Source organism: Tenebrio molitor, chromosome 6 (assembly GCF_963966145.1).
Source record: "Tenebrio molitor chromosome 6, icTenMoli1.1, whole genome shotgun sequence".
In the NCBI taxonomy this organism is placed as follows: domain Eukaryota; kingdom Metazoa; phylum Arthropoda; class Insecta; order Coleoptera; family Tenebrionidae; genus Tenebrio; species Tenebrio molitor.
The window spans coordinates 1,370,290-1,394,305 of NC_091051.1; the positions used below are offsets into that span (position 1 = coordinate 1,370,290).

Here is a 24,016-nt window from a genome sequence, read left to right on the forward strand (position 1 = left end):
TCATTTGAACCCGATTTCCACCGAATTCGACTGCCGGAATTGGACCCAATAAAAAAATTAAACGGCCAAGGGAAATAAAATGTATATTTCAGGGATTTATCTACATTTTCTAATTTTCTTCCTAATAAAACTTTTTTATTGCACCCAATTATTGATGCAATAGTTATTTACATTACATATGCGGTAGAATATATTTTACAGCGCGAGGTTTTTAGATTGAAACACGACCACGCAGCGGGAGTGTTTTAACAAAAACCGAGCGCTGTAAAATGCCTACCGCATTAGTAATGAAATGGCAGAAAGTTATCTATTATACCGATAACTGACACGCTTACGATTTACACCACAAGATAGCGCCATCAGACTTTAGAAGAAAATAATAAATTTCTGTTCATTTTTGAAAATTGAGCGGATTGATGGTAGCGGTATCTTGTCTTAGTATAAATGGACTTTACTTGTGGCAAGCTAAACATTTTTTTGAAGGTTTCACAAAGCTTAAAATTTTCTTGTTATTTTACACACTCCGTGCGGTAAAATGACAGATAGTTTGATTAGTGTGTAAAAATCAAGATACCCTAGCTGTTCAAAATGTGTAAACATGTCATTTACAGTTGAGGAGGCCAAAAAGTAATTGTTTTAAATTCAAGCTCTTTAAAAAAACGTATTACATATTTGAATAGATTCTTAGCGCCTTGCACAAATCCGCTTATTAACTAACATATTCATTCAGAATTGTCACGTTGGATTTTGTCGAGTCCGTTTGAAATTAAATTTTAACTTAAAGTTAACTTCAAGATAATTTTCCATTTGCAGCAATGTGTCATCGGGAACAATATTCTCTTCTTCATTCCTCGCATTCACAGTAAATCACTTCCACCCTTCATCATTACTTAAGCTGTGCACTTTTTAATTTTTTTTTGTTCCCTTATTTGGTGCAACATCTGGTGGATCGCAACTAACATGATTATTATCTATCCAAACGTTTGTCCGAGCAAACTAGTTTGGATCAGGGTGCACTAACGAGATTAGTTTTATTGATTTTGTAGTGACCATAGCGATACATAGAACCGCAGCGGGAAATTTCCCTCCAACTCCGCCAACTGCACATTAGCAATTCCAGTTGAAATGCAACTTTCAAGACCAACGTTCCAAATCCTCCGATGCTCGTCCAATTTTTCCGAAAGCGATCCTCTTTAATTTCGGGAGCCACCCGCGATAATCTGCACATCAGATGTTTCCAGGCGTCGCTCCAGACGAACCAATCTCGCTGCTCACCTCTAACGGTCCGTCCTGTACGTGATTTCGTACTAATAGGACCACTTAGAGGAGGTCCCGAATCCTTGATTTCTTTTTGTTGGGGCGTAATTGATTATCCGCCGTTCGGCCCGGCGGAAAAATGTTCGCCCCCGTAAGTGGGGAAAAAAAGCGCGATACCCCGATCCCGGACAAACAAAACCCTTTAGCGAGATTGTTCCCGTAAGTAGATTAGAATCGTCTGTTCATCCCTCACGTGAAAGATGTACGTGGCTCGGGGAGATAAGGACGTGTAAAAAAGTTAAAATTCTCGTGAGACACACGGAGAGGGAAAGCTCAACTACAATAAATCCCCTGGTAGATATTTGCATGCGCTATCTCGTGGCTTCAGCACGTCCGGTCTCATCCATCTGGATTTAGAGTCCGGTGCGAGGAGGCCGCCGGACCGCTTCCTCCTTACATCCTGGCCTATCGCCCTCCTGGGAGGCGACTCTTTAGGCCGCCATTGTCGACTCCGAGCCCGGCACTCGGGTGTTTATTGCGCGGTTTATTGTTTCGACCGAGCCCGGGTGAAAACTCCGCGGTCGACCGCCGCCCCACGCCGCCAATTAATCATTTCTCGTCCCGACGAAAACAGCGAAGAAGTCGTCTCGTCGATGCCGTCACGTTCGATTTCCCTCCCCACGCGTTCGTCCGTTAATTCGGTGCCGGATTTTTCCGGGAGATTTCGACAAATCTCCCGCAACTTATTTAATAATGCGTTGCGAGTTGAGAAACTCCCGACGAGTTGCCAACTTTTAATAGGGAATGATTCGCGGGATCGTTATTCACAACAACCCCCTCGAAGAAGAAGATTTTTTTCGTGCGCACTAATAAAATGGAACGTTACGTCTCATTTCGGCGGCGGCATCAATCTGTTTAATGAAGCCCGCCGAGATTCATCCCAGTTTCCTAAATAAATTCCGGGGATGCTTCCAGTTTGGCGGAATATTTATTTCGAAACAACAATGGCACCCGGAACGACCTCCTCGCACCCTCGAACTTATCTAAACGTTGTCGTCGACAAACAAATTTCAGTGGAAACTGAAATCTAATAAAACATTCAAGTGTCGACACACCCGCTCGAGTGAAACGTTCCGGGGGGTCGTTAATGTGAGTCGACGTTTGCAATTTTTCCACCCCCCCGCTTAATAAGTGCATTTGTCGGCTCTCGAAACGGCTTTGCCGCGTAATCCCGTAATCATCCCCCACTTAATTGAATTTTTCCCGGAGCATTATGTTACGCAAAAATGGCTCCAAGTGTACGGGAAAGGGTGAAATCTGCACGGAAAGTGCACAGAGCGATCGCTTCGTTTTGCCCAAATAAATCTCTAGTGTCATCCTCACAACTAGACCTGGAGCGTTCCACGTCCGTTTAATCAAAATAAAAACTTGTGTTGATAAGAATCCTTGCTGAAAGTGATTTATCCCCGGATCCTTATCCTCGCAATTCCGAGACACGTACCAGGACTCTGCAATAAATGCGAGATCTCCGATATGAAAGTTGTGCGAAAGTGATGGTTTTTTTGCGATTAATTTCGTTAAAATCTTTATATGAATAACATTCGCGAAACTAATCCCGGAGAGAAATTTCCAGAAACCACTGGAACCGAGTAAAAGCTCCGGGTAATGCTTGGAGGGAGTTTGCGAAAGGTTTCGCAAAGTTTCTCTCCCCGAGGGAAGTCATAGTTTCTTACAAATTCGGTGTCTTTAATAAACTTATTTTATTATTTATTTTATTTGTTGTCCCGAATCGATTCCTGGTCGGGACCTTTTAAATAAGGAGAAAAAGTGATCTCTCCCACGCAATTGTGTGGTTTTTTTTTCGCTTTTGACATTTCGCGAAAAATTGAAATGTTCGTTGTCGGTCGAACAATTGCGTGATTATTACCTTCCAACTTCGGCTAATAATCGGGAGGCATTAAACAATATTTACCTTATTCCGGGCCCTCGATTCGCATACAATATTCGTTGCACAGCCGGTCTTGTACACTATTTGCATATTCATGTCTGCTAATTTAATTTGCCGGTACAATAACGGGCCAAACAACGTGCCTTATGTTCCATTATTGAGTTAGAAAGTGAACGACGAAATGCCGAGGTGATGACAAGTCGAGGCGGTCTTTTTCCCATCGAAAACCCACCCCCGGTCGGCCCACCACGCCGCTGCCTCACCCCCCCGAATTAATATTTATCCGTCAAAGTTCCCAAACTCCATAACCGAAAGTCCCCCGAAACTGAATTATGAAAGAACGCAGCGACCCACAGGAATCGTATGTTTTAACAATGAGCAGCCGAACGACAAGATGTTACACGGCGATTGTATTATTCACGTCGAGAGCTCCTTAAAATTTTAAAGTGGCGTAATTCGTGGCCGCCGCCGCCCGAGCGAGACGAATTTTTTTGTTCGCCGCCCCCGTCCCCGCGAAAGGTCAGGTGGAAAGTTGAATTATGTCGGGGGTCGGGGCCGCCACGGCGTCCGTCGTAAATACGGGAGCACTTCTGGTTGAACTGGCAATTCCGCTCGAGAGTTGTGCCTCTGGTGTAAAAGATGGTCACGTCCGTTTCCATTTGACCTTTCCGGGCTGGCTCCGGGCCCGTGCGATGCAATTTAAGATGTCCGAGACGTCATCTTGTGTTTTTCGATTCCGGCGCCCGTAACTCATTCCGGGTTCCGGATTCGGGACGGAATTTATCAAAATTATCACGGAGGGCGTCGGGTAATTATTCATCCCCGAATTCCAGGTGAAGCTAGGTATTTGGCGAGTGTTTTAAATCAACATACCACCAGGAAGTGTAGTCAACTTCAATTAAAATTTTGTTGCGGGTCTGTATCCATGGTTACCAGTGGGTGAAGGTTTCACTTTCGCTCACGGACTTTCGCTCACGCATAATTGAAATTCGATTCTTTATGAAAATCAATATTTCAACATTCTCAAAATCACTAACCTAACTTTTAAGACTGACATCTGTTAATTGAAATCTCACGAATAGCCAACTGAAATGTTTGGACAGCGCCTACTCTAATAAATTTTTTTTTTCGATCTCACGGTACAAACAACTATAGCTTAGAGTGGTCACTTTCAAGAGCGCGCCGCGAAATACTCCAATTTCACCTGACTGACAACAATTGTTATTGGTTGAAATATTTTTTAAATGTTTTCTGAAAGTTCTAATAAAAAATCACATTGTCCAGTTCTCGAATTGCAGCAAATCAATAAAAGTCAGTCTCGTGATTTTGAGCCTCACCAGTGGTTTGTCATCTTTGAGTCACGTTTTTGTTAACCCTTTGAATGTGAAGATGAAGGATAACGGTGGATGCGCCGGGTCGGCACGGAATTTTTTTTTTTTTACTAAATCACGGAAAAACACGATTTTTCTCCACTAAAGACCGCAAGAATCACAGTTTAATTCGGGAGATTCGCGAAATTAGATTCCACGGTGGTGGCCGATGCGTCGAGCGCTGCAGACATCTGGATCCTTGAAATGGCTCGGCAGTAACTGTAAGCCGGGTCATTTAGAAAATTTGATGAGATAATCGAAAGAAGACAACTTTAAAACGCTCCTTCGAAGGATCCAAATTGGATCGTTACATATTGCCTGATCCGAAAAAGCTCGGCGCTTTGACGACTGCACGCTGCAGTTAACGGTCAATTAAGCTCTTCCCCTCGGTTCCTGATCCTGTTTTGTCGCATTCGCTGTAATTTCCGCAAACGCCACCGGAAAAGAGCACACCGATCGAGGCCATCACGAACGATAAATTCTTGCCGCGATGATTTTAACTGCCGAGGGAATTTTAAACGGGGACGAGTGTTTCGCGCTACTTATTTCTCGATTATTTGTTGTAATTTGGCGACGTTTTTCGGGCCATTCGCCGCCAGAACGCGATTAATTTTATGTCCGATCGTCCGTGACGGTTTATTATTGCGGCGACATTTTAAGCTAATTGACCGGTTTACTTCGACGGAGAACGAGGCCTTTCATTCGTCGAGGTTTTCATTTAAAAATTCACCGAATAATAAAGGGTTATGCGGTTTCGGTTTCATGAAAAAGCTCGCCCTCGTGCGAAGCTGTACGATGTTTCCGTTGCTTTGTTTCGGAGCTTTTACCTGGACCGGTTCATCGAGCCTCGAATTGTATTAAATTCGTTCGGAAAGTTTATATTTAGTCAAACTCGGACGGCAAAACCCTTTTCAGATTTCGTAATATGTACGGATCGATAGGTTCTTGCAAAAAATAAAGAGGTAAGGAATAAATCCTTCTTTGTGCGTCGACGAATTTGCCTTAATCCTCTTATAATAAAAATGGAATCATTTAAAAGCTCCTCGATCGTAAAGAGGAACTTTTATATATTTCCCAGTCAAATTAATTACTCGCGACTTCTTTTAATTATTCGCCTTTGAACCAATCGAAGTGTGAATTTAATTAGAGATCGTCCTCCTCCGCACTGATTTTGTCGATTCTGTCGTCGTCGGTTTCCTCGAGGTTTGTCTATTTTTCTGACGATGATGGAACGCCGTGACACTTTTAAAACTGTCTCCCGTTTATCCAATCAATAAGGCGTATTTTATACCGAGACACGTCGCTTCCTTGCGCAAGACTTACATCAATCGCGGCCAGTAAACGCCAGTTTATGGCAGTCCTGTCGCAGGATTGAGACGTCCAGCGACGCCCTTTCTCGATGCAAAAAGGACGACGAGTCGACGCGTTCGCACCTCGGACACGGCACGCCGCCCCCGATCCGTCATCGTGATTTATGAATCGGACAGTGGAACGGGTGTCATCTGTTCGGATCGCATGTCACACGCGGTGAAGAGAATGGGCGGCAGGTGACATCAATGCTCGACCTGGTGGCCTCTCGACGAGACGTCAATCAACGACAAAAACACGATTAGGCCGTCGCGTCCACCGCCACTACAAGCGAATTGTTTATCGGGTCGGGGCCATTAAAAAATCATTTGCATAAAAGTGTGGACCATTCATTGATGACGGGGGGGATGAAGAGGTCCGAGAGTGGGACGTTGGGATTAACACGAGCGTACGGCATAGGCGATGGGACGTGGAGATTTATTAGTTGGTTTTGCTTTTTATTATTATTGGGTGCAGTTGGTTGACAGGTTGAGTGGACGAGAATGGCGGATGCGCCGGATAAAATATTAAAATGTTAATTGTAACGTAATATAAGTATAAATGAATGTGGGATCCTAGTAGGCGTTGAAAATTTGCCGACTCTTTCAACAGAAATCGAATAATGTTAGTATGATTTACGATATGCAACCCTCAGGACGAATTGGTTTTAATGGTTGCCTAGCTTGACAAAATTGGTGCTTTACAAAGAAAATTAAATAAAAATAAAATAATGAAATGCATGCATGGTATTCTACCACTACCCGAATGGTGTTTTTTTTTTCAACCGGAAAAGGATGAACGATAGTTCTTATTGTCAGATCGTTTCATTAATATTCAGGAATTTTTTCAGCTAGTTGTAACATCCCTGAAAGACCGGCATTCATCTTGCTCTGAACTCTTGAACCCTTACAACTCGTTCGACGTTTTGCTCTTGTACGAACCAGGTTTATAAGAATCGGTCGCAATTTTTTATATTCGTCGAAATAAATTACAGAACTGGAAAAATCAATACTCACATGAAAAAACATGTTCGACATATTTTTTATTGTTTAACATGATCAAGTTGGAAAATACGCGAATTAATATTGATAAACACAATTTTATTATCGTTTCAGGTTTAATTAAAATACTAATTTAAAAACGCTATTTTTAAACGTGTGTTTGGACGAAACGAGTAAATTGAGATTTTACAAAAATTTTCTTCATTTCCCAACACGTTTACAATTTCGCGGTGAAAATATTTGTAAAATCGAATAATTTGTTTTTGGGTTCTGATCCTGCACCCCACGTAGGTTTGGAGACAAATAAAAAATTGTGTTATTTTGCTTGGGAATTTTTTTATTTAATTTAGTATAAGTACCCTCCAAACAGAATAGAAATAAAACTCGGGGCTCACAATCTCTTTTGTACAAAAGGTTTTTTTTATGTCCAAGAGGTTGGGAGCACGATTTTGATTTACCGTCCTAATTTCAATACCTACTCCCGTCTCCCGTTTTGTTATCTAGTTTTTTATTTCTAGTCGGGATAAAAGGAAATTATCTGGCATAGGAGTATGCGGGTCGCGATCGAGCCCCCGTTTGCGCCCCAATTTAATAATGAACCTTGGGCTTCTGATCTCGTTTCGACACACCCGAAACGCGCTTTGATTATCTTCCTCTTTATTTCATTTTTTAATGAGCTGTTTTATTTCCCCGGTTCAGTCCGTCCGACGAAGCAAATTAGAGAGGCGCCTCGGGCCCGGAGCCGCCGGAACGCGGCGGCACCATCCCGCGTTACGAAACGGCTCCGGGGGTTAAATCTCGACCGTACCGATCGACGACGACAACTTCCAGTGATTTTATTTTCGCTTTCCAGGCTGAAATATGGAGCGTCTTCATCGCCATCCTCCGAAAGAGCGTTCGCAATTTGCAGGCCTGCACGGACGTCGGCCTCATAGAACATGTACTGAAGAGGTTGCGGAATGCGGACGTTGTCGTCGCAGGTAATTTACGGGATTGCAGCGAAAAAAGAACACAACAGGGTGAGCCGTGCGCTTGCTTTCTTTCAGACCTCCTGATCGAAATGCTGGGCGTCCTGGCCAGCTACAGCATCACGGTGAAAGAGCTGAAATTATTGTTCGGTGCCATGAAAGCCATTAACGCCAAATGGGTGAGTGTTTTCTCGCCGCCACCGTGTCACTTTTGTAATCGCGTGTTTTACAGCCCCGTCACTCGGCCAAGCTCCTCAACGTGCTGAGACAGATGCCCCAGAGAACCGGACCGGACGTTTTCTTCAGTTTTCCGGGGCGAAAGGGATCGGTAAGGGTTGTTTATTTCCATTTCCGTTTCCGTTAATAAGAACGAGGGGGCGATGTGTTTTCGTCGGCCGTTTCCGCCGCTCGTCGCGAAAACAACTTTATTAGGTCAGGTTAATTCGACTCCGGGATCATCTTTCACCATCGCTCCGGAGTGTACCCACCCTTACGGCTCGGATTGCCACTACACAAAAGATCCTTCAGGGACTCTTGTTGGTTTTTTTTGCGTTAACTACAACGATAAACGCGTTAACAATGCTCCGAATTGGTTTTCCATGTTTGTCGAGTGCACTGCGTGCTTTTGTTTGCCCAACTGGAAGTTTTTCGCTGTTATTCTTTGTCCCCCAGAAGATTCCCGATTTTACCAAAACAATTTTTTTTTTCTTAATTGGCAGGCCATCGTCCTCCCGCCATTGGCGAAGTGGCCGTACGAGAGCGGTTTCACTTTCACGACGTGGTTTCGCTTGGACCCCATCAATTCCGTCAACATCGAGAGGGAGAAGCCCTATCTGTACTGGTGAGGTCACGGTGTGGCAGAGAGAGAGGTCCGGTTAATGCCTTTTCGTAATTTCAGTTTTAAAACGAGCAAAGGTGTGGGTTACACCGCTCATTTCGTCGGCAATTGTTTGGTTTTAACATCAATGAAAATCAAGGGTAAGGGCTTCCAGCACTGCGTCAAATACGAATTCCAACCGAGGAAGGTAAAAGGGATAACATCAAACGGACGTCGCTTCACCGCTAATTATTGTTCGTTGCAGTGGTACATGTTGGCCGTTGTTTATATTTACAATCGTTGGACGAAGAGCGAAATCAAGTGTTTGGTCAACGGACAGCTCGCCTCCAGTACTGAAATGGCGTGGTTCGTCTCCACAAACGACGTGAGTGCTCCATAAAAAATTAAAATCTTTTAAAGACAACTTCCGGATGAAAGAAAAACCTTAAAGCCTCGACGAGGAGGTAGAAATTCGAAATGATTTTTTCTAGGAAGACTAGTGTTCTTGGCTCTCTTCCCTCGGATTTTTATTAATATTCTCTTCTCGTGTTAACGCAAAGCTGTTAAAGTAACGTTATGAAAGAATAAAAGGACGCGCTCTGAAAACTCCGGATAACTACACGAAAATAAAAATAATCGTTTTATGACCAGACATTAGATTTAAAACGACCCTCTATAGCGCGAGGGTCTTGTATGTAACTGGGGGGCCATAAAACATCCGTGTTTTGAAACAGTTGCTCATTTTTCGTGTTACATAAATGTCATTTTTCATTTTGATTCGATGATCAGAAGAACGTGGAAGTGTGTTTCGCCGCTGCTTTTCGTAGTTATCAACTGGGCATTAAAAAAAAACAATTCCGTGAATTGCGTTTGCTTTTTTATTATTTTTTCGTCGGTGGAAATATGAGATTTGATTAAAAAAATAAGAATGATATTACGTTCGGGTTTTTTATTCAAAAATTTATATTGAAAATGAATGCAAAGCGGGAAGCTGAAGAAGAATAATAATTAAACATGAAATAAAAATTTGTTTCGGAATTGTTTTTAATCTTTTTTTAGACCTGTCTTAACGCCTAATTAAAAATATAACAAAAAATTAATCACATTTATTTTAACGTTTTTCGAAAATCCTTAAGCCAGTTACCACAGGAAGTTGATACAGGGTGTCGCAAAATTAACGTATTCCAAGTGGGGGGTCTTGTAGGGAAAAACCTCAGGAATTTCGAAAAAATAAAATAAAAAACAGGGGGGGGGTTTTACAAAGATATATGGGTCTGAAGGTTCAAACTTTTCGTCATGTTTTCTTCAAATAAAAAATATAAATGGTTGACATTCATTTTGAAATATGGTTAGGATGATTATGTAAAATATTAAAATATAAATGAAGACATTTCTTGAAAAAACAGCTTTATCTCGAAAAAATAAATGTTTTATTTTTCCAATTTTTGATCAAAAGGGAAGTACAACATAGCTAGAATATTAATCAGGTACTTTTGAACAAATATTGGCAACTTTGATATTTTTTTCAGTGACAGCAATTTTTTTTTACATTTTTACTTGGTCAACAGGATGTCCCCTACTAAGCCTCGAACTCAGAATACGATAATTTGAAGACACCCTGTATAACAATCCTCTCGGGAGTGTTTTTTTAAATTTGTTTTCCTCACTCGTACTCGTTTTCTCTCTCGAAAGCATGTTTTTGGGACATTTTTCGAAAACGCTAAAGCCGCGTATCCACCGACCGGTACGTAGCGAAACTTGATAACTCCTGTGCGAGCTATCTCGCTTCTCTCTGAGAGTTGTTCTGAGCTCGTGGAGTCGCAACTTTCCCATCTCCGTTCCAGCCTTTCGACAAATGCTACATCGGCGCCACTCCGGAACTGGACGAGGAGAGGGTGTTCTGCGGGCAAATGTCCGCGATTTATCTGTTCAGCGAGGCCCTGACCACCCATCAGATTTGCGCGATGCACCGATTAGGACCCGGATATAAAGTGAGCAAACGAGAGAGTGCACCCTCGCTGACTCACCTCACCCATCTTGTTTCTTTTCCAGAGTCAGTTTCGATTCGATAACGAATGTAACATTAATTTACCCGACAATCATAAAAGGGTGAGTGATAATGACGAGTCCACCTCTAGCATGTCTCTGACTGCAACAGATGCACGAGCCGTAAGCATTTATTTTTTTTATTCGACTTTTTTACCGCACCATGTTACTCGATCTCTCCCACGAAATTATCGGGTCAGGTCTGAACTCTCTGTCAACCAGGAAGTGAATAGACGCAAGTGTCAGAAACGCTTAGTTCTTGGCCTCTTTATTTGTTCCGCCTGCTTCGATGGTCGTTTGCCGTTTTTTTCCCGAGTAGATTCGAGCGAGACGTGCATGGTTTAGCTTAGAGTTAGGTGTTTTCTGCATTTAGATTAGATTTTTCGAGCGTCGAATTTGTCACTGTTCCGACGCAATTTTTCTTTAATAAATCCGCAGGTGTTGTACGACGGGAAGCTGTCAGGCGCCATCGTCTTCATGTACAACCCAGTGGCTACGGACAGCCAGCTCTGCTTGCAGTCCGCTCCCAAAGGAAATATATCTTACTTCGTCCACACCCCCCACGCTCTCATGTTGCAAGTGAGTCTAGATCACGATCGCCGCTCCGAAAATCTGGCCCAATTGTCCTTTTGCAGGATGTGAAAGCTGTGATAACGCATTCCATCCACAGCACCCTGAACTCGATCGGCGGCATCCAGGTGTTATTTCCTCTTTTCTCCCAGTTGGATTTGCCTTACGAGACGAACGGTTCGTCGGATTTCAAGAGAGATCCCACTTTATGGTGAGTTGATCGTCGATCGATCCCCGTTACTTTCTCCCACGCACCGCTCTCTTCGCAGCTCAAAGCTCCTGGGCTTCATCTGCGAACTGGTGGAGACGTCGCAGACCGTCCAGCAGCACATGATACAGAACCGAGGATTTTTGGTCATCAGCTTCATGCTGCAGAGGTCGTCGAGGGAACACCTCACTTTGGACGTGCTCGGCTCTTTCCTCAGCCTCACCAAGTACCTCGTCACCTGTCTCAGCGCCAACAGCGAACTACTTCTCAAACAGGTAGGGTGTTCGCGAGCGTCTGCCCCGCGTAGGGGGACAACACTGATATAGTTAATACGAACATCTATTACAGGAAGTGTATTGTTATTATTATTTTACATCATTATGCATGACGTTTTGTTTTTATCGTAGATCGAGTTAATTGTATTAATTGGCGTTAGAGCATGGATTAAACTGTAGTTTAATCGTTAGTGCGATGCCGTCTAGGATAGTAAATGTGTCTTTTTTTATTAACTGTTTCGTTTACCCAATTAATACGATCCGAAATCGTTTGCCAATTAGTCCGGTCAAATCTTGTTTGATCACAGATAAATTCAAAAAATTCCTTGAACCAACCGAACAAGTTTAATTTGGTTATTTGTGCCGTGCAGAACTTCACATTTATTTTAATTAGACTGATTCATTTGTGTTTTAATCGAAATTTTAACCCACGCTCGGAAAATTTTCCTTGGAGCAACTGCGCCTGTTGATTTATAAAGAAGTTTAAAAAAAACCTGAAGTGTTGTGGGTTTTTTTTTTTTCTATCCTCAGACGAACAAGAAAAGTCTTTCAGGCTGCTGTGGGTTTTTTGTCGTTTTCTCTAGTGTCAAAGAGAATCGAAAACGAGCGTAATAAAAACTTTCGGAAATTTTGATTGTGACTGCAATGTGTTTAAATATTCAAATAAAGGTCTGATTCTTTTGAAATTTTGTTTTTCTCGTCGCATTACTCTTTTTAAAACACGAACAAACAATTGAGGATTTCTATCAATCCTGGTCTGGCCAAACACAAAAAAAAATGTCATCAACAATAGTATAATATACTAGTTTTATCTACTTTGCTTTTACTAATCCCTGAAATTTCGGCTGCTCGAGCTTTCATATTCATACTAGACTAGGGACTTTCGCGTGGGTTGACAACAGACAGTTGTCACAAAAATGTAAGGTTATATTTATGAAATTTACCTCGTATAGTCTTTTTTTTGGTAATTATACACTTTAGGCCGACAAATCTGACGCATGCGCAAATGATTGAATCTCACGCGGATTTTGCTAGCGATGTTACCATATTGTTTAATAACAATTTATTTTAAATATTTAAAGTACCTAAAAACAGACAATGCTTCATGCTGGACCCGTATATATTGAGCCCAGTTTTAAATTCACTGAGTTTTGGAATTTCGGAGTTCCAGTTGCGCATGCGTCAGATTTGTCGACCTAAACTGTATAATTACCTTTTTTTTTAAATCAGCTGTCAGTGTCAAAACTTTGTAAAAGACCATACTGTGTTACCCTAAAACCTGCACTTTCCGACCAACTGTACAACAATTCCCCCCACGTCAAAATTGAGGTTATGTCTGCCAGTCTGTCTAACGTAATTGAAATGTCCAACGTAGTCAGTGTTCCAGTGAAATGTAGGTTTATGTATTGTATTTAAAGAGATTTTGTAGAGCATGTACTTTCGTTTAGGTACATTGAAGTGGACTTTGGAACACAACGATTTTTTGTAGTGAAACACATTTGCAGTTTAAACAATGAAGAAAACATAATTTTTTTCGGGGTTGCATACATTTTGTCGTTTTAAAGCCATCACATATGATTGCAGACGTCCAACGCATCTATTCTAAAAAAGTAGTTACGGAAATAAATGAGAATTTAGAAAATAGGTATTTAATACGACACATTGACTATGTTTGAAGCTTTCTCACAAATCGCCTTTTTACTCAATTCAGGGTTGTCACCTTTCAACTCTTCGCGTACCGAATCAGGGCTATTTTTTCACTCTCTGTACACTACGAAGGCACCTTTTCAAATTTTCTGCGTTAATTTTTCAACGCAAACGCAAATGACAGTTACGCGCAATGACAGCGTCGATGACCTTGCACGGCTCGACGTTGCCAACCTATATTGTGAAATGCACTTTCAATTACTCATACCAACTTGACAACATTTTGACAGCTGATTTAAAATAAAAATGGACTGTAGCTTCATTCGTTACCTTGACGCCTGACGTCAAACGGCCGATGTTACCAATATAACAAAAGCTAAAAGTTACCAAAAACAGTTTAATAATATGCTTCATTATTAAACTGTTTTCGGTATAATAATGAGCCTATTTGTAACTCAAAGTAGATAAATGATGTTTAAACACTTCTCTTATAAGCTGTGATCTCACTTTTTGGCTTGAATTCTCGCTTGATCTTTCTTCCAAATCTTGTAAAATTTTGACTGATTTGACCGTTCCAATTTTGTGTTGCGTCCTAACAACTCGGTCCGTTGCGCTTCTTAAACGTAACAACCAGTACTTATCCAAGCATGTTGAGAGTTTCGTTTTTTGATCTTCGCTTCTTTCTGTTGTTGAAATTAACAAAACCGAACCGAATTTATGTGAATGGGTAAGTACCGGGAGCAGTTTAATCCATCTTGATTTAGTTGTTCTGCTTCTCGTTCCTCACCTGGCAGCTGCTCGACCACGTCCTCTTCAACCCGGCGCTCTGGGTCCACACCAGCCCCATGGTGCAGGCCAGGCTGTACAGCTACCTCTCCTCCGAGTTCCTCTCCGACACCCAGATCTACTCGAACGTGAGACGCGTGTCGACCGTTCTGCAGACCATCCACACGCTGAAGTACTACTACTGGGTGGTGAATCCCCGGGCGAAGAGCGGGATCACCCCGAAGGGGTTGGGTAAGAAGCGGTCGGGGGGAAGACGCGACGGGGATGATTTATGCGGCGGTTTCAGACGGGCCGCGTCCCGACAACAAGGAGATACACAGCATCAGGCAGTTCATTTTGCTGTTCTTGAAGCAGCTGATCATGATCGGGAACGGCGTCAAGGACGACGAGCTCCAGAGCATTTTGAACTATTTGACGACCATGCACGAGAACGAGAACCTGCACGACGTGCTCCAGATGCTGATCGGGCTGATGTCGGAACATCCGTCGTCGATGGTCCCGGCTTTCGACGCCAAGTACGGCGTCAGGACGATATTCAAGCTGCTGGCGTCGGAGAGTCAGCTGATCAGGCTGCAGGCCCTCAAGTTGTTGGGATTTTTCCTGAGCAGGAGCACCCACAAGAGAAAATACGACGTCATGAGCCCGCATAATCTATACACGCTCCTGTCCGAGAGGCTCCTCCTGAACGAAGATGTCCTGACCATACCCACTTACAACGTTCTCTACGAGATCATGACCGAACACATCAGCCAACAGATACTCTACACGAGGCATCCGGAACCGGAGTCGCACTTCAGACTGGAAAATCCAAGTGAGTACATCACGGAGTGCCTCAAGGGTCACCTCTCGAAACTCGTTTCTTTCTACATTATCGATGCCACCGAGTTTTTCCGTTTTTAGTATTTTTTCCTCTTAAAACCGACGTTATTCAGTGCAGAATTGGCCAAATAACAGCCGAACGCTATCTTCCGAGTCATTTTCTGTTCGCAATGCCCCGAAAACCAATCAGCAGAAAAAATAAAATTTTATTACGGATCAAGACAACGTTCCGCGCTATGTATTTCGCTGTTTACCATTTTTATGGTTAATTTCCGTGTAAATTTGAATAGAAATTTTTATTTAGTCTCGTAAAAAAATACGCACCTGTTGCGTCGACGATAAACGATTTTTCCTGCAAAAATATTTTTCTTCCTCGTAAGTACGAGCGAGAAAAAAGACTCCACTTATCGGTTGATCACTCAACGGTATTTAGTGACAAAAAAAAATTAGTAACTGGAGCTTTTGAGTTTCTCCGCGAGATTGTTTTGCGTGATTTATCAGGAAGCAATGTATTTTTTAGTGATACTCAAAGTGGTGGCGACGCTGATCCGTCAGTCGAAGCAAACCGAGCACCTCCTGGAAGTGAAGAAGATGTTCCTCTCCGATATGACCCTCTTGTGCAACAACAACCGAGAGAATCGCCGAACCGTTTTGCAGATGTCGGTTTGGCAAGAATGGTTGATCGCCATGGCGTACATCCACCCGAAGAACGCCGAAGAACAAAAACTCTCCGACATGGTGTACTCCCTGTTCAGGATGTTGCTCCACCACGCCATCAAGTACGAGTACGGCGGGTGGAGAGTCTGGGTGGACACTCTCGCGATCGTCCACTCGAAGGTAAGCGGTGGAGGAGTTGCACCAGGTTGTTTCACGTTCGCGTTTCAGGTTTCCTACGAAGAGTTCAAGCTGCAATTCGCCCAAATGTACGAACACTACGAGCGCCACAGAGCTGACAACATCACCGACCCGTTGGTCAGACAGCAGCACCCGATCAGTACCATCTCCGGGTGGGACCAGCAGACCCAGGTGTCGAACGGGTGCCACCCAGAAGACGAGAGATGGCACAACTCGCACGCCGCCCTCCAGGAGATTGAGCAAGAGACGGACAAGTCGGAGCCGGTGTGCAGCTGCGACTACAACTCGACGATGTCCGAGGGGAGTCCGGCGTCCTACTTGGCCAAGCACGAGGACAGCGAGGGTGTCTCGCTGGACTCGAGGACTAGCGATCTGTACAGCGACGTGAAGATAGGAAAGGAGTCACCGTTTTCGCAGGATTCGCCCATCAAGTCGCAAGTGGCGGAGGACACTCCGGAATCGGTCGAGGTCACGGAGGGGTCACCGGTAATAAATTGTTGCGTTGTCGAGTGGTAGGTTTGACTGGTGGGTTGCAGGTGTGCAACGGAATCCACAACGAGAGCAGCCCCAGTTTCGGGAGTCCCAGCAAGGCTAACGAAGAAGCCACGAAAGTTGAGATCATTGAAGAGATAGTCCAGGAGATTCTGAGCAAGTCGGAGAAGCTTCTCGAGGAGAGAATCGTGGGAGGGACTGTTTCGCCGGTGGTGCAGGACGAAGAGATTGTCCAGGCGGTGAACGAGGTCGTGTGCGGCGCGGACAAGACGGGCGAGGGCGAAGAAGCGTGCCATAAGGACGTGTCCGACGTCACGACGAGTCCTGAGAAGGAGGTGCAGGACAGCGACCTGTCCGAGCGATATCTGACCCCCACGGAGGAGACGGAGAAGGTGTGCGAAGAGAGCGACAATAACAAGGAGAACCCGGACAATTCGGACGTTACAAATTCTAAAGAACCTGATAATTTAAGTGTTAGTGATAAACAGACTGATAATAAAATATCCGAAGCTGTGCCAATTGTTGAAAATAGTGCTGTGTCAGTAGAATTAGAGCCGTCCAATGTTGATTCTAGTCTAGACAAGTCGAACATTCCGAACGAAACTAGTAGTATTACAAAGCCGGTGGATGATTCTAAAAGCCAAGGCACCGAAACTAGCGAAGTGCCTGCTGTTGAAAATATACCAACGATTTCACAAATCTGTGATCCTAGTCATTATGCGGCGTCGAACGACGTCCCAGAACCAGTACTTAACGATAAACAAGAAACCGCCGACGAGGCCAAGAGGAGGGTGAGTCTGCCGGCCAACCACATCGACGCTCAGAACGGCGAAAGCGCCAAGGAAGTGCCGGCGCACCAGGCGTCGCCGCAGAAGAGGCCAAGAAGCGCGTCGACGTCGACCCAAGTGGATCCCAATCATTTCGGTACGACGGAATTCGTGATAGAACAAAACATCAATTAATGTTTCCTTCCAGATAACAAACGCTCAAAATCCGGTTCTTCGTCGACGCGACCCATGTTCAGTCCCGGCCCCACCAGGCCCCCCTTCCGCATTCCAGAATTCAAGTGGTCCTACATCCACCAGCGTCTCCTCTCCGACGTGCTGTTCTCGCTGGAGACCGACATCCAGGTGTGGCGCAGTCACTCCACCAAGACCGTTCTGGACTTCGTCAACAGCAGCGAGAACGCGATTTTCGTCGTCAACACGGTACACCTGATCTCGCAACTCGCCGACAATCTGATCATAGCTTGTGGGGGATTGTTGCCCCTGTTGGCATCGGCCACCTCGCCCAATGTGAGTAGCGGTCGGGGTGTGACGGTTTCAACGGAAGTTTTCTTGTAGAGCGAACTGGACGTGATCGAGCCCACTCAAGGCATGCCGATCGAAGTCGCCGTGTCGTTCTTGCAGAGACTGGTCAATATGGCTGACGTGCTGATTTTCGCGAGTTCGCTGAATTTCGGCGAACTCGAAGCCGAGAAGAACATGTCGAGCGGAGGGATACTGAGGCAGTGTTTGAGACTGGTGAGTCGCAAGACCGGGACGCGTTTGTACATAAATTGTAAAGAGTTGCATGCGAAGTTTGTACATTATTGTAAATGTGTTTATAATTTCTGTTGTATTTGTGCGTGCGTTAGGTTTGCACTTGTGCAGTTCGAAACTGTTTGGAGTGTAAAGAGAGGAGCCGTCCGCACCACACTATTGCACCAACATCACATAACGCTACTCACAAGGCAGCACATTTACAGTCTTTCATAAGGGGTGGCCAGAACTCCCCCAAGGTAAGCCGAAACGTGCCACGCTGTCTTAAACGTGGGTACAAGTTTCCTGGCCGGTTCATATGCACCAAGAATAAGGAAATGAAAGTTGCTGCCATATTTCGTAGGCGTTGTTCTGTTTGCGCATGCGCCTAGAAATTAATGGATTGCATTACCTGGAGGTGAAATTCGATTTTAGGAACACTTCTGCTGGGCAAAACAGTCCGAGTTCAGCGTATTTGATAATTTATTTAATAATTATGCTAACCTCACTTGTTGCGTCACTAATGACACTTGACAATTAAAAAACGAAATTCCCCTAGTGAAAATAAATTTTTATCTTGTTCCTTATTTTGGTGTATGAACGCTAAAAAATGTACGATTCCTTGCACTTTGCGCGTTAATTTCGGTGTATGAACCAGCCATTACCCATTTTTAAAACGGATAGATTATGATCCGATTCGTTAGATGATGTAATGTAATGGTGGCGTTTCCGCAGACCATCGCCGACAATCTGTCCCAATCGACGCCGGTCAAGGACCCGGAGAAGCTCCTGCAGGACATGGACGTGAACCGCCTGCGCGCCGTAATATACAGAGACGTGGTGAGAACGTTTATCCAGGCACTCACGTTAGCAGAATGAACTAAACCAAACCCTCTAACGATCACAATTGCAGGAGGAAACGAAACAGGCTCAGTTTTTGTCGCTCGCCATCGTCTATTTCATATCGGTGTTGATGGTGTCGAAGTACAGGGACATCCTCGAGCCCCCGATCACGATCCGGGCCCCGAGTCCCGTCCCCGCGGTCCGCAACAACGGCACTTCTCACATGTCGGGCAGCCCCCAAGGTAAGACCGGTGCAATCGCACGAACCATCACGCCGCCACTCACCCACACGCTTCACCAGCACCATCTCCATCAGAACCATCGATTCATGTCTTAACTCTCGTAATGATGACGTGTGTGCTAATGTGTTTTTCGTGTTGCTTACCATGCAGAAGGGAGCGCGAGGCCTCTCTTCCCGCAGTGGTCACACCACGTTTACCCCCAGTTCCTACCCGGGACCCATCCCAACGCCGTGCCGCACCATAACTATGTGCGCCACAGGCACTCCTACGTTAAACACCACTACAACCTCAACAATAACCACCACTCGCATCACCATAACCATAAAATTGACCACCGCTACCATAGAAACTCAATTGCTGGCCACCCAGGTAATTCGACTGTTTTGAGTGTTTGCTGTAATGCACTGGCTCACGATTTTGCTGGACCCTCCCGTTTTTATTTGCTCGTAGAGGTAGTGCTGCACTCGATCGACATGTTGACCTGATTTGCTCCACGTCTTCCCCAAAATGTTTACGTATTCGTTGTTTTGACGTAGATCTCCGATTTCTTTTTGCTTTTTCTCGCTTCGTTTCGTCGACAGTACGAACGGAAATGATGTCTCGATGATTGTAGCTTCTCGCGCCGTTCACAACCAAGCCACTCAGGAGGACAGCGACTACGACGTCATCACGGCGTACGTTATGGAGGACAACAACTCGGTGGTCCAGGAGAACGACCTACACTCCGGACCTCCATCCATCAAGGTAATTACCAAGAGATTCGTCTTGTTGAGAGTGCATAAAATCGGTTATGGTTGCGAATGGATAGTTCTAGTGTATTCTAGATGTCGTTTTATTAACACTTTGGATGGATGTTAACGCGTATGATTGGTGAATGCCATGGTCCTTTTGGTTTTTTAGTACTAACCTTTGCTTGCTGCGGCGTGCCTTTTAACAGGTTAACGCTAGACAGCGTCCTTCTCTTGGACATGGGTTCTCTGTAGATTATTCTTTGGATGGAATAAGGCATGCTCGAGGTCGTGACAATGCTCGTGTTAAGAAGGTAATGCAATTTTAACTGCTTGCGTTTAGTTCACATTCAACAATTCTTACTGCACCGGTCTTGCTTTTTCTTTGAATTTTTTTCGTGTTTAACCGGTCAGTTCGTCACGTCGATCCAGACCCGCGATAATCTGTTTTTCTCCGATCTAGAGCACCGACTCCGTCGAGGACATCAACTCGGTCAACTCGTCCGAGACCAACCACCTGGGTTCGAACAGCGAGATGACCATCGAAGACAACAAAGTCAACAACGACGAGAACTGGACAGATATCAACTTGAACGAAGACGGAGAGTCCAAGGAGGACTCGAGAAACATCCAGAACATGTCCCACTCGGAGATCATCGACATCGAAGGCAACATCGCCGCCGAGAGGGGCGAGAAACACCACCCGGAGATATCGGTGGTGAGGGTTCCGGACAACGTGATCCAAGCTCCGACACAGATTCGCCCCGACGACCTCCCCGTCAACAATCTCGTCGACCACATCTCCGTGCCCACTCCGTCTAGGGAAGCGTCGCTCACGCAAAAACTCGAGATGGCGCTGGGATCGGTGTGTCCTCTCCTCAGAGAGATCATGGTTGATTTCGCTCCGTTCCTGTCGAAGACTCTGGTGGGGTCGCACGGCCAGGAGTTGCTGATGGAGGGCAAAGGCCTGACCACCTTCAAGAACAGCAACTCCGTCGTGGAATTGGTGATGTTGTTGTGCTCGCAAGAGTGGCAGAACTCGTTGCAGAAGCACGCCGGTCTGGCGTTCATCGAACTGATAAACGAGGGCAGATTGCTGTCGCACGCGATGAAGGACCACATCGTCAGGGTGGCCAACGAGGCCGAGTTCATCCTGAACAGGATGAGGGCGGACGACGTGCTCAAACATGCAGATTTCGAGGTGAGCGTCCAGGAACGTCGACGAGGAGAGATCGATCGTTTTGTTGTTTTAGTCTCAGTGCGCCCAGACCCTGATGGAACGCAAGGAAGAAGAGAGAATGTGCGACCACTTGATCACGGCCGCCAGACGAAGAGACAACGTCATCGCCAGTCGACTGTTGGAGAAGATTCGGAACATTTTGTCCAACAAACATGGCGCCTGGGGGTACATGGATCCGGCAGCGGCAAAGTAAACATCTTTGGGGGGTTGAGACCGTTGTGGTGATCGGAAGATTTGCAGGTTGACCGAGTTTTGGAAGTTGGACGCGTGGGAGGACGACGCTCGGCGCAGAAAACGCTTCGTGCACAATCCTCTGGGGACGACGCACCCCGAGGCGAGTCTGAAGGCGGCGATCGAACATGGAGCCCCCGAGGATGCGATTTTACAAGTAATCGGTGATACAAAGAGCGATGAATAAATTAATCAATGTGTAATGTCTAGGCGAGGGAAGAGTTCCACGCTCATCTGGCCGCCACCAGGAACCAGCAGCAGATCCAACCGACCGATTTGATGGATGACAACGAGCTTCTGACAGATGACAGAGAGTTGGATAATGATTTGACGGGTATTTGTTTTGATGGTGGTGTCGCAAACGGGATCTAGATCGTGGTTTGTAGGTCCGGTGAATATCAGTACCAAGGCGAGATTGGTGGCTCCGGGGATCGTCGCTCCGGGAATGGTGTCCATAACGTCAACCGAGCTGTACTTCGAGGTGGACGAGGACGAGGCCGAGTTCAGGAAGATCGACACCGAGGTGAGTGCCAGAGCGACCGACAATTATAAATAGATTAAGGAGGTCTCAGAATTTAATTATCGGTGTTGTTTTTGAGTAATTACGGTGTGTTTTTTTAATTGGGTGTAATGATTCGGTAGTCGGTGATCAATCTGCGTTGGAGGCAGCGTCTTAGGGTCCCCTCTATTAAGGTAAAAGCGGTAAGTTGGGCCGTGTTTACATAAGGTTGTCGGCCGGACCCGCCCATGCTCCCATTGATTTATCGTTCCGCTGATGAATATGCAATGCGCACAACAAATTTCAATAAACCAGACAAGATTGATGGAGGGATCGGAGTCGCCTCAAAAAAAATCCGTTTAGGCACGAATGTTGTGTCCTCGCAATTGCGAGAACCCGTTCCGAGGAGGTGAAATCCGCGATTGTTTTCGCCTCAGCGCCGGCATTAAAACCATCCCACGTCCACTGTTTTCGGATAATAAAAGTATCAAATAACTCACTCGGGGTGTATCTGTGAGTTTTCGAAGGAATTTATGCCCGAATAAAACGACGCGGACCGGCCGGAGTACCTGGCCGCGACATTTGCATGGTACGGCGGTCGGCATTGGCGGCGGTTTTTTTCCGAGGGACGGGAAGGATGGTAGGCGGCAGCCGGTTCGCCGACACCAAATAAACAAACGTAATGCACACACGTCGCAGATAAACCCCCGTGGTTACTTGTTGCATACGGAGCGTGGTAAATCACGGGTCGACCAGTTGTTTGCAAGGCACTGATTATAGGATTAGAGTTGTACCGTATTTATTACGGGTTCTCATAAAGAAAGGCAAGCACAGCGATGGACGTTATCGCGCGTATTAAACGCCCCGCGAAACGTCAACTTAAATAATTCCGCCCATTCAATAAAGCGCCCCGTGCGCCGGCTAGGCGAAGCGCGGTTGGGAGGAAAAAATGAGAGATGTTACAAGTGTTTTGGCGAGCGAGGGTGGTTCGAGGTTTGTTGTGGGCGCGGAACGAAACATCTAAGAACATTAATAGATACGTCGACTGTTACAAATGTTGAAGTTTTTTGATGCCCTACAATGTATTTTTGAGCTGTTTTGTCACTGGTCTCCGGTTACGCAATGAAGAGTTTTATAACATCATATGGAGTTCTGGGAGGTACCAGATTAGGAGCAACTCTTTTTCTAATCCATATTAACGAATTTCTTTTTTTTTTTTCAACGAAAGAAAACTGTTCGGAATCACATACGAAAAAGTATTGGTAAATATTTAGTCCAACACAAAAAAGAAGTGTTTGTATGACGCAACATTTTTTAAATTTATTCACATATTATATCCCAAGTGCAAAAATTTTAATATCGGAAATTTTTTTGCTAATGAACGAAAACATAAGAGCACGAGACGGAGTCGAGGGCTTTTATTTGATACTAATTGGTCTTCTGACCGAATAATTTATGGATGTTTGAGTTCATTAGCAAAAAATTGCCGATATTAAAATTTTGCACGAGGGGTATGCAGCTGATTATTTCCTGAATAGAATGAAACCAAACGCATTATTTCCAATCCTTTTTATTCAAAATAATTAAAAAAAAAAATCAGGTACCGACATTTTTTATCAGATTATTGCACATGTGCATTTTAGAGAAATTTTATCGAGTTATTTTTTGTTTTCTCGTTTTGATTGGTCAATATTTGTCACGCAATTGGTTGCTAAACACATGAAGGAAATAATCAGTATAATCCCTACATGTGTTCCATAGTTGCAGGAAACTACTTTATCGCTCACCATTAGCTTTAGTTTAATCTTTAGAGATGATTCATGCTGTAATAGATGAAAACATTGACTTAAAACAGATTCATTTGAAACTGCAGATTTCAGAAAATAATTGAAAATGTCAAACCTAGTTTACAAATTGATGCAAAAAATCAGATCGATGGATTTTTATTTTACTTATAAATCAGTGTCTCCGAATCAAATGCCTTAAATATACAAAAAATAGTTATTTATGCAACAAGTGAGTAAAGTAATTCTTTTTTTTACGAGAAGGAAATCCGCCGAGTAAAAAAAAGATACTTTACTAACGAGTTGCATACAAAAATATTTTGGCGCCCGTAAGTTTAGTTAACAATTTTTTCAACACTCAAAATTTGAAAATTTTCTCCTGTGTGAACTCGTGAACCTTTAAAACGCTCGTTTTACTCGCGTTTTAAATTGGCCCACTCGTGCCAAAAAAAATCCCATCAATTTACATACGAACTCGTTAAAAAAAGTACTAATTATGAATGAAAAATTTTATAATTGCGTT

At 44.4% G+C, this 24,016-nt stretch overlaps 1 protein-coding gene across 3 annotated transcripts in view; it reads left to right on the forward strand.

Moving 5' to 3' along the window:
* rg (rugose) overlaps nt 1-24,016 on the forward strand; it is a 164,831-nt gene that overhangs the window by 73,143 nt on the left and 67,672 nt on the right. The window contains exons 3-31 of one of the 3 annotated variants that reach the window (XM_069050419.1): nt 7,777-7,903; nt 7,970-8,070; nt 8,124-8,219; nt 8,611-8,732; nt 8,790-8,916; nt 8,974-9,093; nt 10,553-10,699; nt 10,761-10,877; nt 11,193-11,333; nt 11,390-11,535; nt 11,594-11,807; nt 14,219-14,471; nt 14,527-15,051; nt 15,580-15,896; nt 15,945-16,400; nt 16,451-17,330; nt 17,382-17,701; nt 17,750-17,929; nt 18,043-18,186; nt 18,662-18,784; nt 18,840-19,011; nt 19,162-19,380; nt 19,625-19,755; nt 19,949-20,053; nt 20,203-20,940; nt 20,993-21,168; nt 21,220-21,367; nt 21,421-21,544; nt 21,597-21,733. In XM_069050419.1, the coding sequence (XP_068906520.1) occupies nt 7,777-7,903; nt 7,970-8,070; nt 8,124-8,219; nt 8,611-8,732; nt 8,790-8,916; nt 8,974-9,093; nt 10,553-10,699; nt 10,761-10,877; nt 11,193-11,333; nt 11,390-11,535; nt 11,594-11,807; nt 14,219-14,471; nt 14,527-15,051; nt 15,580-15,896; nt 15,945-16,400; nt 16,451-17,330; nt 17,382-17,701; nt 17,750-17,929; nt 18,043-18,186; nt 18,662-18,784; nt 18,840-19,011; nt 19,162-19,380; nt 19,625-19,755; nt 19,949-20,053; nt 20,203-20,940; nt 20,993-21,168; nt 21,220-21,367; nt 21,421-21,544; nt 21,597-21,733 (6,606 nt within the window). The remainder of the gene's footprint in view (nt 1-7,776; nt 7,904-7,969; nt 8,071-8,123; nt 8,220-8,610; nt 8,733-8,789; nt 8,917-8,973; nt 9,094-10,552; nt 10,700-10,760; nt 10,878-11,192; nt 11,334-11,389; nt 11,536-11,593; nt 11,808-14,218; nt 14,472-14,526; nt 15,052-15,579; nt 15,897-15,944; nt 16,401-16,450; nt 17,331-17,381; nt 17,702-17,749; nt 17,930-18,042; nt 18,187-18,661; nt 18,785-18,839; nt 19,012-19,161; nt 19,381-19,624; nt 19,756-19,948; nt 20,054-20,202; nt 20,941-20,992; nt 21,169-21,219; nt 21,368-21,420; nt 21,545-21,596; nt 21,734-24,016) is intronic. The other 2 variants (XM_069050420.1, XM_069050422.1) reach the window with 2 other exon arrangements.